Source organism: Lates calcarifer, linkage group LG6, assembly GCF_001640805.2.
Source record: "Lates calcarifer isolate ASB-BC8 linkage group LG6, TLL_Latcal_v3, whole genome shotgun sequence".
Classification (NCBI taxonomy): Eukaryota; Metazoa; Chordata; class Actinopteri; family Centropomidae; genus Lates; species Lates calcarifer.
The window spans coordinates 7250907-7264374 of NC_066838.1; the positions used below are offsets into that span (position 1 = coordinate 7250907).

At 40.5% G+C, this 13468-nt stretch overlaps 1 protein-coding gene across 1 annotated transcript in view; it reads left to right on the plus strand.

Annotated features, from left to right (window-relative positions):
* ajap1 (adherens junctions associated protein 1) overlaps positions 1-8890 on the plus strand; it is a 45197-nt gene extending 36307 nt beyond the window's left edge. The window contains exons 3-6 of the mRNA XM_018675145.2: positions 46-133; positions 276-518; positions 1831-1963; positions 2919-8890. Of these exons, the coding sequence (XP_018530661.1) occupies positions 46-133; positions 276-518; positions 1831-1903 (404 nt within the window). The 3' untranslated portion in view covers positions 1904-1963; positions 2919-8890. The remainder of the gene's footprint in view (positions 1-45; positions 134-275; positions 519-1830; positions 1964-2918) is intronic.
* The last annotated feature ends 4578 nt before the right edge of the window (positions 8891-13468 follow it).

The window sequence follows — 13468 nt, forward strand, 5'->3', positions numbered from 1 at the left end:
AATGATTGTAATCCTCTGCTCTTGTGTTTCTCTCTCTTTTCGCAGGTTTGGCAGTTCACCAGATAATCACAATCACTGTGTCTCTCATTATGGTCATCGCAGCCTTGATCACAACACTCGTCCTTAAAAACTGGTAGGAAAGATTCCTTTACTTTTTCCCCGTACAGACTTTAACTGTGCTGTACTCACTCTCTTGTCAGAAAACCTCACAGATGACCAAAGGTACAAGGTATGATTTTATGTTTGTTTCTTGTCTTTGGTGCGTGTTTTTGTAGCTGTGCGCAGTCGGGAAATGGTCGCCACAATAGCCATCAGCGCAAGATCCACCAGCAGGAGGAGAGCTGCCAAAACCTGACAGACTTCACCCCGGCCCGGGTGCCCAGCAAGGTGGACATATTCACTGCCTACAATGACAGCCTGCAGTGCTCACATGAGTGCGTTCGGACTGCCGTGCCCATCTACACCGACGAGATGATTCAGCAGACGCCTGTCTACAAGAGTGCTTACAATGGAAACAGGTATGCTGGCCCCAGGACTGTCTGAGACACCAGAGTCTTTCCTCAGCCAGTCAGCACTGGAAATCCATACTTTGAATCCCTTAATGATGTTTGTGTCTACTACAGTTATTATCATAACTGTTATTATCAAGTCATTAGATTCTAATGGGCTAAGTATTATAGAACCCCACACTGGACAGCAGAGCTAGATCAATTTAAATTGGGTTGAGAAATCAATGTCTACTGTTTTTCTGTATAAATGTTCTAATAACTTTAGCATCAAATTATAAAGTAATGATGAAATGTAAACAGATGAGAACAACGATGGTGAATTCACAGTGTCTGGACTCCTCGCTCTCTTCTCCTCGTTTGTGTTGTTACCCTGAACCACATTCAGCTACAGTTGGTGGTTTGTGTGAACATATCCACACAGAAATCGGTCATCTTTAATGCTGTTTGTCCATCGCCTCATTCCTCGTCCATCTGCCAGTGCTGACTGAGTGCTGTCACTCCGCATGCTCAGGCTGCACTAAATCTACCAGTCATTTTTGTTTTTTGTGTAATGAGTCAGTTTCTAGATGTAGGGCAGTGGGATGTGAAGTCTTTACAGTGCCATTTTCTGTCTAAATGATCTTTCTGACAGCATTTCAAACGACTGAAAGGTATATATACTGTATATATTTTGAAAATTGAACTGCTATACCCAGAGGTCTTGTAGTGTGATTTCAGTAAATTGTACAATATATCCCTGTTTACCAACCCAGTCGGTCTGTGCTGCTTTATACTAAAAGATGTAACAGTGGTGAGTCAATGGTGTGTTTGTTTCGAAATGTATTGAATTGGTCTAGCCTGTTGTGGGGCTACACTACCAGTATATGTGTTTTGTGACAATAAGCTTGGTAAAGTGTTTATTGTCTGAGTGGATAACAGCAACAGTCATCTAAGCTGCAGGGCTAGCATGGTCACACTTACTCTGTGTATCCAAACCCTGTAACAGATTCATTATACTGGCAGCAGGAGTGGGATCATTCATCTGGTGTAAACTGTCCAAAGTGTCTGGATCTGTTTATTTAAAGTCACAGAAGGATGGAAGGATGTCCTACATGAAGAGGAGGTTTCAGTATGTGATTACCTCTGACTCTGTCTCTGTGTTTCTCTGTGACCAATGGTACAACTTCCACTGTGGCATTAAAAGCTGACTGAGGAGATTATTAGGCCTTGGAGGACATATAAAGTGAATACTGAGAAAATATTAATGCAACAAGAACAAACGGCATCATATCCATCAAAATGAGTCAACCTCATGTTCTAACTTCTTGTTGTTACCCAACAGGCCCTCCCCCACTGAAAGACAACTGATTCCTGTGGCCTTTGTGTCGGAGAAATGGTTTGAGATCTCTTGTTGACGAGCTGAAGACCTTGTTCACTTCCTGTGGGTGGAAGAGACTTCCTGAAATCACGCTCTGGTGGGTACCGTGCCTCTCTGTCCCCTTGCAAATCATCATCTGAGCCGTAGCCACCTCCATCCCTGCAGTGATGCTGCCCCACTTTGGGAATAGAGGGGAACTTGGCATATGTTTGTTATTTGTGACATGATTATGCTCCTCTCTGTCTTCTGAGCAGTGATGAAAAAAAAAAGAGAAAGAGAAATCCACTCCAGTGCAGTATCAGAAGTCTGAAGCTGAGATAAGACACTAATTATGTATATATTAGTATTTATAAACTACATGCTCACAGTTAATGATTTCACTCTTCATATCTGAAACATTTTCATTAATATGTATTTCGCCGCTCTCACTCTCACACCAAGAGCATATTGTTTTTGAACATTTCGAGGAGTACAGGAGCATTTTCACTTGACTTGTGACACATTTTTATGCATGGCTAATATATGCTAGAATGGCCTGCATTTGAAATTCAAAGCGTGAAAGTTAAACACATGCTCTGGCCCCACAGTGTTGCTGGAAGCCCGGGGGGAGGTGTAACGTCTGCTATTGACCCAGATTTTAAAAGGAATAGATTGCCTGCAGGTAGCGTACTGAGAGGACAGCGCCTCTCCGTTGTCTGGACACACATTAGTCTCAGTCAGCACAGCTCTCCGCAGCATGTTTCCAATGCTGTTGTCTAAAAAGACATAAGATCCCTTATTATCTCCACATAACTAATGTATTTCTTAGGCTTAAGTATACATTACAGCAGGATTTAAAAGTACAGATTCTTAATAACAGGCCTCTCATCAGGTTTGAGGAAAGCACTGGGTTGTGTGTCTTTTCAGGCCAGAGCTGGAGAAAAGTTCCCCCGCTAAAATCAGTGGAAAGTAGGCTAGCTTTGAAAATCCTCTCTGTGTTGCAGTGTTTGTTTTCTTGTGCGCTGGGCTCACAATGAGGGATAATTGTGATTTTGTTCTCCACATCTCCACAGGATCCAGTTGGAAACAAGAAACACACAAAAACAGCTTCTTTTTGTAAAGTAGTGTGATCACTCTTTGGACACTGGTGAAGATATTTATTTTTCTAGAGATGACAAGCAGAGCAGCCACACAGCGCTGCCACTCCATATTTCCAGGAACGTACACTCATTTAGATATAGATTATATATAGGTATATTTACAGGATGTGTGGGACAAGACTGTGGTTGTCACAGATGTCTCAAGGAAAAAAACTAAAACATTTGACATTTGAAAAAGGAACCCAAGGAGGTGCTGTGGGTGGACGATGAACTGTATTTATGAACAATGTGCCAATAATGCCACTATGTGCCACAACCTGGATAGAAGGACGTTTCGACGACAACTGATGGACTAAACAAAGAGCGCTATATTAACCCTGTATTGACTCCAACTGCATTGTTTTTTTTCTTGTTTTGTTTGTTTTTTTTTTTTAAAGAAATGTGAAAGTTAAAAATGCTACAAATGTATTTGAATATGTTTTGAAATAGTTTTAAGAAATGTGTTGAAAAGAATCTTAAAGATATTTATATGAAGCACTATTCTATTAGTTGGAGAAGAGAGAAGACAGAGAAAAAGGAAACGGTATATGCTTTATCGAACAGTTGATTTTAAAAACATCGTTTCTACAGGTCCCATTTTAAAAACAGAATAGTTATGTCTATTTTTTTACACAGTAGAGTCTGCCACAGCCCTAACAGTGGAGGTCTGACGCACCCGGGATTCACCACTGTTAATTAAAATCCTCCCACCCGAGCTGAGATTATAACAAAGAAAACCATCTGAATACACCTGGTGTGAGCCAAACCAACGCCTGCTCCAGCTGCTTATTGTGTCCGATTTGAACCTGATTTGGGTCAAAAGGAAAATACACAGACGGTTTGTGTGGTGCAGGCTCATAGCTTCAATGACTCCCATAGCAGCAAATTCATGTACAGATAGATAGAGGACAGCCACAACAGACTGCATGGAGCTGGACAGGACATTCATACTGCCTCAGGTCTGTCGAGCTCTTTTGCACACTATATCCTGTATGTTGGTCTCAGTCTCAGCAGCTGTTTGGGATAAATCCTAATGACTGGTTATGATTCATATCTGAGCTGCAACACTAAAAGGGTGGAATAGATTCAATTTGAGCTTCACATTCAAATAATTCATGTGATAATTTGCATAAATAGGAAAGAGATTGAAAAATTAATCCCTCCACAGATAGTAAATGAATATCCCCTCCCAACGCCCAGATTGGTTCATTTTGACAAATTATTTTTGAAACCTAAGTCTGAATTATAGTTAGAAAGTCAAGAAGAACATGAACCAATTTGTTGAGGACAGAGTATAAAATTATCTCCAGTTTTTCAGCTGATAGTGAAGAGGGAGAAGCTGCGACAGAGGTGCTGCAGAGGGGGTCCCCTCCCCCAAGAATCAAAATGATCTGCACCATGGGTTTTAAATGCAGGATATACGGAGGAAGGAATTCCCTCTCTGAATGTGTGGTAAGGGTTAGTTCGCTCTCTGCAGAGCCAGATCCACTCAATACTTGAGGACAAATATTTCTAGCATATCAGATTTTCAGCTATCACAGCCAGTGTGTCAGGGGATTGTGCACAAATAGATTGTCGTCATTTGTGCCAAAGGAAGCGAAAATACGAAACCTGTGAGAAAGTTTGTTCTCTCAGAAAGCGGAAACACTCCGTCAGTGTATTGTTGAAGTAAGGGGATTAGGACGAGCCAGTCAGCCGCTGCCAAATTGGTTTAAACTATCTCTTAAGTCAAGGTGAGGGAACTCGTGGTCAGGAAGGATGGTAAAGCTCTCCTGAGAGCTTTCTAGCACCAATAATTTTATTATCAACCTCAAGCTCTGAAAGACAGATTACCTTTGTGCTATGAAGCTTTTGAGGGAGCCTCTGAATCTACCTTTTCTTGTGCTGTGGGTTTGTATCAAAGCACAAATACAACTCTGTAATTGTAAACGTTTTTGGCTGAAGACAGCAATATGTACAGATTGAAAAAAAAAGAGAAAGAAAAAAGGTGGTTTTATTGCGTGTCGACGGTGGAGCTCCAGTAAATTTGCTTAGGTGGTCTTAGCCTTGTGCTCACTTCCTTAAAAGAAAACAGGTTGTCCCAGTGAGATCAGCATCTATAAATGTGAGCCATTCAGAAGGTGCCAGTTAATGGCCTGGGATAAACACTGTGGTGCAAAACTCCTGCTTTTGCCCATTCACAAACATGAAAACCACTCTCATGAATGACCCATACCAGTTCAGCCTCACGCGTGTGTCAGGCTATGGAGTTGCTTCTTTGACATAACATATATTTTTTTGAATGAAGAGTGTTATCTTACTAGTCAGAGGGTTACAAAAACTTACTGTATATTATACACGTGTAAATGTATTTTCTATATATTTGCTTCTATTTGTGTACAGGTGTGTTCTATTTTTCAAGACCTCTCCCATTTTTGGGAAGGTTTCAGCTAGGTCGGGGATAGTGTCTTTGTTTACATGTGTAACTACGGTATTTCTTTCAAAACACAAAACTAACCTTGTGCCAAGCTTCCTACCTGCACTTTCGAGCAGTACTTGTATTATATCTTTAGCTAACCAGTATAATACTTCAGTAGACGCTGCAATAGTTCAGAGACTGGAGAGAGAGGTCTGAACGTGACAGTGCTGAGTGGTTGAAGAGGTGTTGTGATCATATCTTGGGCTCTGCTGTATTCATGGTTGGCTGGGAAACCAATGACTTGCTGTTCTTCAACATCATTTCTACATGAACTAATATAGAGTGTTCTATCACATGAATAAAAAAAAAAAAAGTGTGAATCCAACAGTAGCTGCCAAGAAACTAACTAAACTTGATCTATACTGGGTTGCATTCATCTGTCATACCTCTCATTTTAGTGAAAGGAAGATGGTGTGTGAAGAACTCTTTGTCTGCATTTTCCTTTTTAATTCAACTGCTAAATCAACCCATTTAAAAGTATCAGACTTCATACAGTGATGTGGGGAGCCTTTCACTTTTTTCATTAATCAAAGTATTTAAAGGATAATTTTGGTTTATTTCAACTTTGGCTTTATTCTCTGCCAGCAGCAGCAGGCTTTACTGGTCTATCAGGTGTTCTATCTACCACTCTGGTGCAGGCTGAAATATCATCATAATTCGTACATGGACTGAGCCCCTAACTGGCATGCTAACATGCTAACCCAAGCATGTTGGTGTTGTAACTGTGCATGCATGTTCAGTACAGCCTCAGTGAAGTCCAGGTACATGACTACAGAAGTCTGACAGGGTAAAACACGAGCGCACGAGCATCACAGCAAGTGTGAGAGGTCAAACTTCCTAAAGTGTCCCTAAAGCGTGTAAACTATCTTTACCAGTGGCCCGTTTTTCTTGCCTCGTCACACTCTGGTGATGTCACTTTCCAAGATCTCAGAAATTAACTTGGTGAGTACAATACTATTATTACTAAAAGTATTAACACAAGACCCAAGTTGCAGTAAACCCAAATTATCCTTGTGAGAGAATCACACTAAAGTATCTTAAAGAAATTCCCTATTTACACCTAAACTTTCAGACATTTGAGCTGTTGAATTTCTGTAAAATGTTTCATCAGAGAAGGTACTTCTTGTTGCCAAGTTTCTGCACTACTGTACCTGATAATTGTGTGACAGTGTGACCCTACTGCAAATGGTTGAAAGTTGATGATTGTGTGGAACTAATTTCTGACTCTTTGAAACTTACAAGTCACATCACTGAACGAAGGGAAAATTTGACATTTTAAATTTTGTTCTGTGTTTCATACTGTGGGGGGAAAAAAGGTCTCTATGGTTTTACTTCAGTTAGCCTCGAAAAGTTTGTATGCATTGTTAGCATCCCTCATTAAAACCACAGGGAGCTGCTAGCTAAAAGCAATTCACTTTGCATTCACAAAGGACATTTAGACAAGGAAAATGTAACTCACAGCTATGATATATGTATATTTGGAGACATCTGCATAAATCAGCCTTCTTCCTTTTACCTCTGTCTGAAATCAAACTGATATGTAAGGAAATGCCTTACTGCTTTCTTGCCTTTTCAGTTTATATTTCAGGATAGCTGATGAGTGTGGTGTATTATAGCTAAGAGGGAGGAAAATGATTCCACTCCAGTGGTCAGGTTTGATTCAGGAAACATTATCTGAGAGCAGCGCAGGAAAAGGCAGGAGGACCAAGGAGAGGGGGGAGAGTTGTAGAGAAGTCTTAAACAGACACCAAAGACTTGACATGCCTTTTTCACAACGAATGAATATTTTGCGGCTCCCATTTCTGTCTCTTCAGCAACCCACAAAACCTATGCTCCCTTCAGCACAAACAAGCTATCAATCAGCAAGGCTTTCTCCTGTCAAGATGAAGGATATGACTGTGGTTCCTGTTTTGCATGTCACATACAGAGTGGAACTTATTGACATATGTATTGTTAGATGTTGGCTGAACCTCTCCAAGGCCAAGGTTTGTTTTCACCGGAAGCATTCACACGAGGGGAGAGGAATCAATGTACTGATTCTGTTTAATCACGGCCTTTGGGTGTCTGGTTAGCTAGAAACATGTTTCACAGCTCAGCATGCATGGATAGTGATGTTAATTTTAAAAAAGCAGGTTGTTCAAACAGCAAGGTGAGACTCAGCAGGAAGAGGAAAATATCTGATTTGACAATGAAAAAGTTCAACTCAGAGGAAGGACAGAGTTTATCTCTATAGACAGATATGTATCTTACTGAATCCATTTCTTTAGCCATCAGAAAACTGTAGCTCCTCACTCTGCTTCTCCTCATCCTCTGCGTCTCCGAAAAAATCACGTACTGTGCGCTTACTGTATCTAAAGCGGAGGGCTCCGACTCTCCTCTCGGGTCATGTTTTTACTTTTCTATTCACAAGAGCTAAGGCACTGTCACTGTCAGTGCTTATCAATACAGTCAAAGACTTGAAAAAAGAAAAGCAACACTTTGTTTGCAACATCTCAATTCTCCCATAATCCCTCAGCTAGATGGAGACTAGCTACGTGACACAAATCTGCCGTAGTGGCATTAGATTAGAGGACCTCCGACGCTGTGCGACGCCTTCAGAACAAAGTGTAGGCCTGATATGAGCTACACTGCATGAGGGATAACAGAGAAATATTGATCCACGGCTGGTTATTCCCTAAAAGTTTGTTCAAATTCAGAGTGAGCAGAGGTGTCAAAAAAAAAAAAAAAAACACAAAACAAAACAAAACAAAAAAAAACACCCATAAATATCATACATACAGTTTGAATTTTAAGGGGTGAGGAAGTAGTGTAGGATATCTTTTTCTTTTTGGGGGGGAGGGGAGGGCTTTTCACACAAGGACACACAGTGGTTTGTTCATCGAAGCCGACTTACAATCACACTTCATACCTACCATGAAGGAACCTGACTCGAGTTGTGTTGTCGCCATAAAAATGAAGAGTTTGTACTTTGTGACTCTTAAACTTTTTATATTTGTGTTTAATATATCAATGAGTACCTCTGTTAACTTTTGTATAAGACCTATGACTATAATATATACAAATACACACACACACACACACACTCATGCACACACACATACACATCTCCACAAAAGGGACTCCAGTCTGTCTCTGTGACGGCTAAATGTTGTATAACTTTTATTTTGTGTCTTATGAACCACATCTCTTCCTTTTGTAGTTATTGGTAAACGTTTCGATTTCCAGGTGACTTTGATTTGGTTACTCTTGTACTACTAAGCTCTGTATTTGCAAGCACTGTAAATGCGATTCTCATTGGATTCGTCCTCTGTACATTTAGTACTCTGATGTTGCTATTAATAAAATGTAAAACAACATGGGCTTTGTGCTATAGGGAGTTTGTTGGAATGAGTCCGGGGGAGGGCAGTGATCAGGGCAAACAGCACAAAATAAAAGATTTGAATATGAATCCAAGCCGGTATGTGTTTGTTTTAACTAAAGCTGCCACACTTTGCAGGCATTTTAATCTATGTATTATTTCCTTGTTGAATTTGACACATTAGCATTGTGCTAACATATGAGACTGGCACTAAAGGGCGCTTCATCATCTACCAGCATTTATGCTGTGTGATACTAGAGCAAGGTGCTGTTCTACCCACACCAACAGTGTAAAATGTCAATGAAAGACGTATTTATCATTTAAAATTATCATATAAACAAGACACCATGGGTCAAATGCATAAAACCTAATACTACAGTTGTATCATTTAATATGATTTTATGAGATGATAAAGTTGGTATCACAGATAAACTGTTGTCTCAGTCTAATGGTCTTTAAAAAATACATCTGGGCCTCTCTGAATATTATTATTCCCTCAATGTGCTGATTATAGTCATGTACATGAAAAAAAAAAAATATTTGCAACTGTGACGCCTCAAATTTTCTGAACAGAAATGCATTTGTTCTGTTATATCTAACCAGTTTATTTGAGGGTAAAATATCCAAGTGAGTGCACATAACACACAGTGCATAGTGACAGTGCAGAAGGTCAAAGTTCAACCAGGAAACTATTGTCTGCATATTTACAATTTTCTGTGTATATAATCAGATTTTAAAGGGTGCTGTATGCCAAGTGACGTATTATCATTAAACATGATCACGAGCTAAACGTGTGGCTCAATAAGCGTTCAATTCAAATTCTTCCATTTATTATGACTTATTATTTGTATGTGGCTCAGACCTGATCACTTCATGGGTCTAAATGTGATCAGCGGGAGGCATTTTTGGTGTCACTGACAGAGGAACATCTGCAGTTTAAAAAAATGTGTGCAAAACATTTGATAATATGACATAATACTATGTTATTGTCAATATTATTATGGTCATCATGATCCAGTTATTGGCTCCAAAGCACTATTGCCTTCTTAATTGACAAAAATAAGTCTGGCACCGTGGACCGTCTGGATAAAATGCTCCAAAATGAACAGTGACATATTTGTAGGGAGAGCCATAAGTGCTGCAATAGCTATTTTTCTACCCGATTAAGGTGTGAAATGTCTTCTCAGCTGGCTTTTCTTCCTATCTAGAGCAGTCAACCATTAATAATAGCATTGATTAAAGCTTTGTGAGCACAACCCCTGTTTGTTTAGTATTCCCGTCACAATGGTTTTGCAGGCTGGGTGAAGAATCCTATTTAACGTTCGTCCAAAGTTACAAACTGATCCCAGCAGCTCTCATTAAAAAAACACTAACATCTGAATTTCTTTCATCTTTAATTTCATTATTCTCTTATTTGTCTAATTTCTGATACATTTTTAGCCACATTAGTGGTAGTATTTGTCTGTCAGTCCCCCACCACACAGACTGAAATATCTCTGACTGGATCAGTGGCCTTTAATCTCTTTACAGACATTCATTCTTCCCAGTGGATGAATTTCATTGATTATGGTGATTTGTTGACTTTTCCTCTTGTATTGCTATGAGGTTGACGTTCGTAATTCAGAATGATGTTTCTTGACAACTCTTGAATGGATGTTGGTGAAATGTGTTAGAGATATTTGAGGTCACTCATTGATAAATTCCAGTAACTTAATTTATAATTCATTCGTAGATTGCTAAATGAGTAAACACCTCCAAAACTAGTGACTTTCCCATCAGCCTCAGCTGTATTTTGTGTTTAGTTCTACTTAGGAAATGTTAGCATGCTAACACACTAAACTCACATGATGAACCTGTGTTAGCATGCTGACATTAACATTTAGCTTTTTGTTGTTTTGTGAACAGTCTTTCACAGAATAGATCACTTTAACCATGATCCACTGAACCACAGAGTCTGTGTTGTAGTTACACATTTTAATTTGTAAGTCAAGGTTAGCCTAAATATAAAATGACTGATTTGTCAATGCCCGAATGTATTTTCATGTCCTAAAGCAATGAGTGTCCTGTTTTATACTATTAATAGAGATTTGAACAATTGCTCTTGAGTCATGTTAGTTGGTAGGTGTTTGAGGGCAGCGAACGTTTCAAATGAAAGTATCATGCAAAAAAGATGGAGTGGTTTTCCAGTAGATTGCCTCAGGGCTTTGAAGGATTAATATTTCATGGAGGACGTTCAAGTCAACAATAATTTTTTTTCAGGATGAATGATGCTGTTTCACTTTATTTTACTTGTTTTAAACAGGAATTATAGCATTTTACTATATTACCAATTCCTGTAATTTTGAAATGCTGGAACACAGGTGTGGGATACACAGTTTCCCCAGGTTTTAGAAAAATGCAATCAGTGGTGTCTGACACAGGGACAAACAAACAAATGGATGGAGGCAGTTCCTAACACACACGCACAGCTGATTCCATCGATGAGACAATAAATGTTAATTTCCCCAAGCTGCCAGATAGTGTTTTTTCCATTTAACAACCTATCCTCTGATCAAAGGATTCTCTCTCTCTCTCATTCTCTCATGTCTTCTCTCAGTCTCTGGGTTGTCGTTTTCTTTCTGTCTCTCCCATGCTTCCTCTCTCATGCTGTCTGGGTGTTTTTGGGATCACCTGGAGATACAGTTCTCCTCTCCTGTTTGACGAATCGGCATAGGCAGAATGAGTCCTCCTCTGTGCTCCCTAAAGCCGGGTTCTGTCCTCGGGGAGGCCTGCCAGGCCGCATTAGCATGAGGCCGGTTGGATTGGTCTGCACGGACTGTGACAAGCCTGGAGCCTCCCTCGATCCTCATACATTAAATAGAATTATCCAGCCCTGCCTGCACAGACGGGCCCGATCAATGGGATGGACGGCACATGCCAACAGCTGGCAGGGAGATACTTCAGTGTAGTGAGATTAATTCCTGCTGCAAACCTGCACCTGTCAAAGACTTTGCCACCACCGAGCGCAGACAGCGCAGTCCAAGTTGATTAGCTCCTTGGTTGTCCAGTGTAAAGTGGACAGACCAGACCACTTCTGAGTGGCAGCTGAGACAGGTGAGGGCAGGGCTGAGAAGACTACCAAACTATCCTACTCAAAGTTGTGTTTCTCATGAAATTGTGAAGGCATGTTGGACGTGATTGGTGGTCTCTAAATTAAGATCACATAAAACCTGCTGCTGTTCCTCTGTTACCAACTCTAGTTACTGATTGGTTTGGGCAGCATTGGAAAATGTTTTGACAGACTCAAACACATAGCATCTTCATACTTCCATGTCTGATTGCAGCTAGTCAAGTCTCCCTCTAGACTCTCAGTCATAGCTTTGCCTAAACAAATAACTGCTCTGCTGGAGATCCAGAGGATGACATCAGCCATCCTGTAGGTCTCATCCTAGGGTGACTGTCTCTCTTTAACAGAGCATCATGTAGGGGTCCAAAGTGTCTCTGCATGGTAAACTGACATCACAAGGGATGGCTAACTGCTTGTGCTATTCATGTGCATGCATGTGGTTTGTCCTTGAGTGTTATATATTGAAAACTGCCACTGCTTACTAAAGAGAGTGGACTTGCTACTGGTTGCACTAAGCTTGGTTATAACTGTTGGTTCAAGCTAACTCAGCCACGTCTAGAGCGTGGTTTAGCATGGATGAATTCAAGTAAGAAATGAAGTTGCAGCAATGTCTCTCTCTCAGTTTGTTTGTCTGTTGTTGCAGAAGAGAATCATTTCTTGCTAGTTTTGTTTGCAGCTGTAGACATGTTGCAGGCCATGGCATCTTTAGACGTCTGATTGCATCCCAGCACAAAACAACTAAGGGTGAGGAGTTCACAATCCACGGGACCAAGACCCTTAAGATCTTCTTCACATCAGACCCTGGTATCCCTCTCAGAGGACAATCAAAGGAGAAAACTAATCAACAGACAGATCCTCATCTAGAAGGCCATGGAGGTTTTGAAGACAGATTCCAGGCCGCAATGTCTTGGCCTGTGGCCAGAGCTAAACTTTTTGTCTCTCCAGGGTCATCTTTTGCAGTGGTGATGGTGCACATAGGTATCTAGGGTGGGTAGTGCAGTTTTAGCATGCAAGACACACTGAACAGCTGTTTTGTGTATTTCCCCAAAGGAGGAGGAATTTGTAGGCACAAGGGCATGCGTGAAATTTAGCAAGCTCAAATCCAGTCAAACTGTTATGCCACTAGCTAGTGTAGAAAAATTAAAGGAAAGATTGAACATCAGTTATAACCTCCAGGTTGCCTGCCAAATTTGATGTAGTTTCACATGCACATTGTAAAAGCTTAGAAGCTGCATTAGTAAGGGTAATAATTCTTTGGGCAGACATTTTCCCTATGTCTGCCCAGGTTTCCACCAGGTGCACTGGTTTCATCTGGAGTGCCCGTCCCAGCTCACACAGGGATAGGCACTTCCAGATCACTAACCAACTACTCTTATACGGTGAACTTTTAAAGACGAGTTGAACAGTGCTGCGTCAGCATCAAGGCTACACCTTCGTCCCTTCCCCTGTTTACAGATTTCACACCAAAACTGCTGTAAAGTGAGGCTGAAGGTTGTGTATGGATTGTTGCACATTGATTAATAACTTTGAGGTAAAACTACCAAGACATCTTTAGTAAAGTT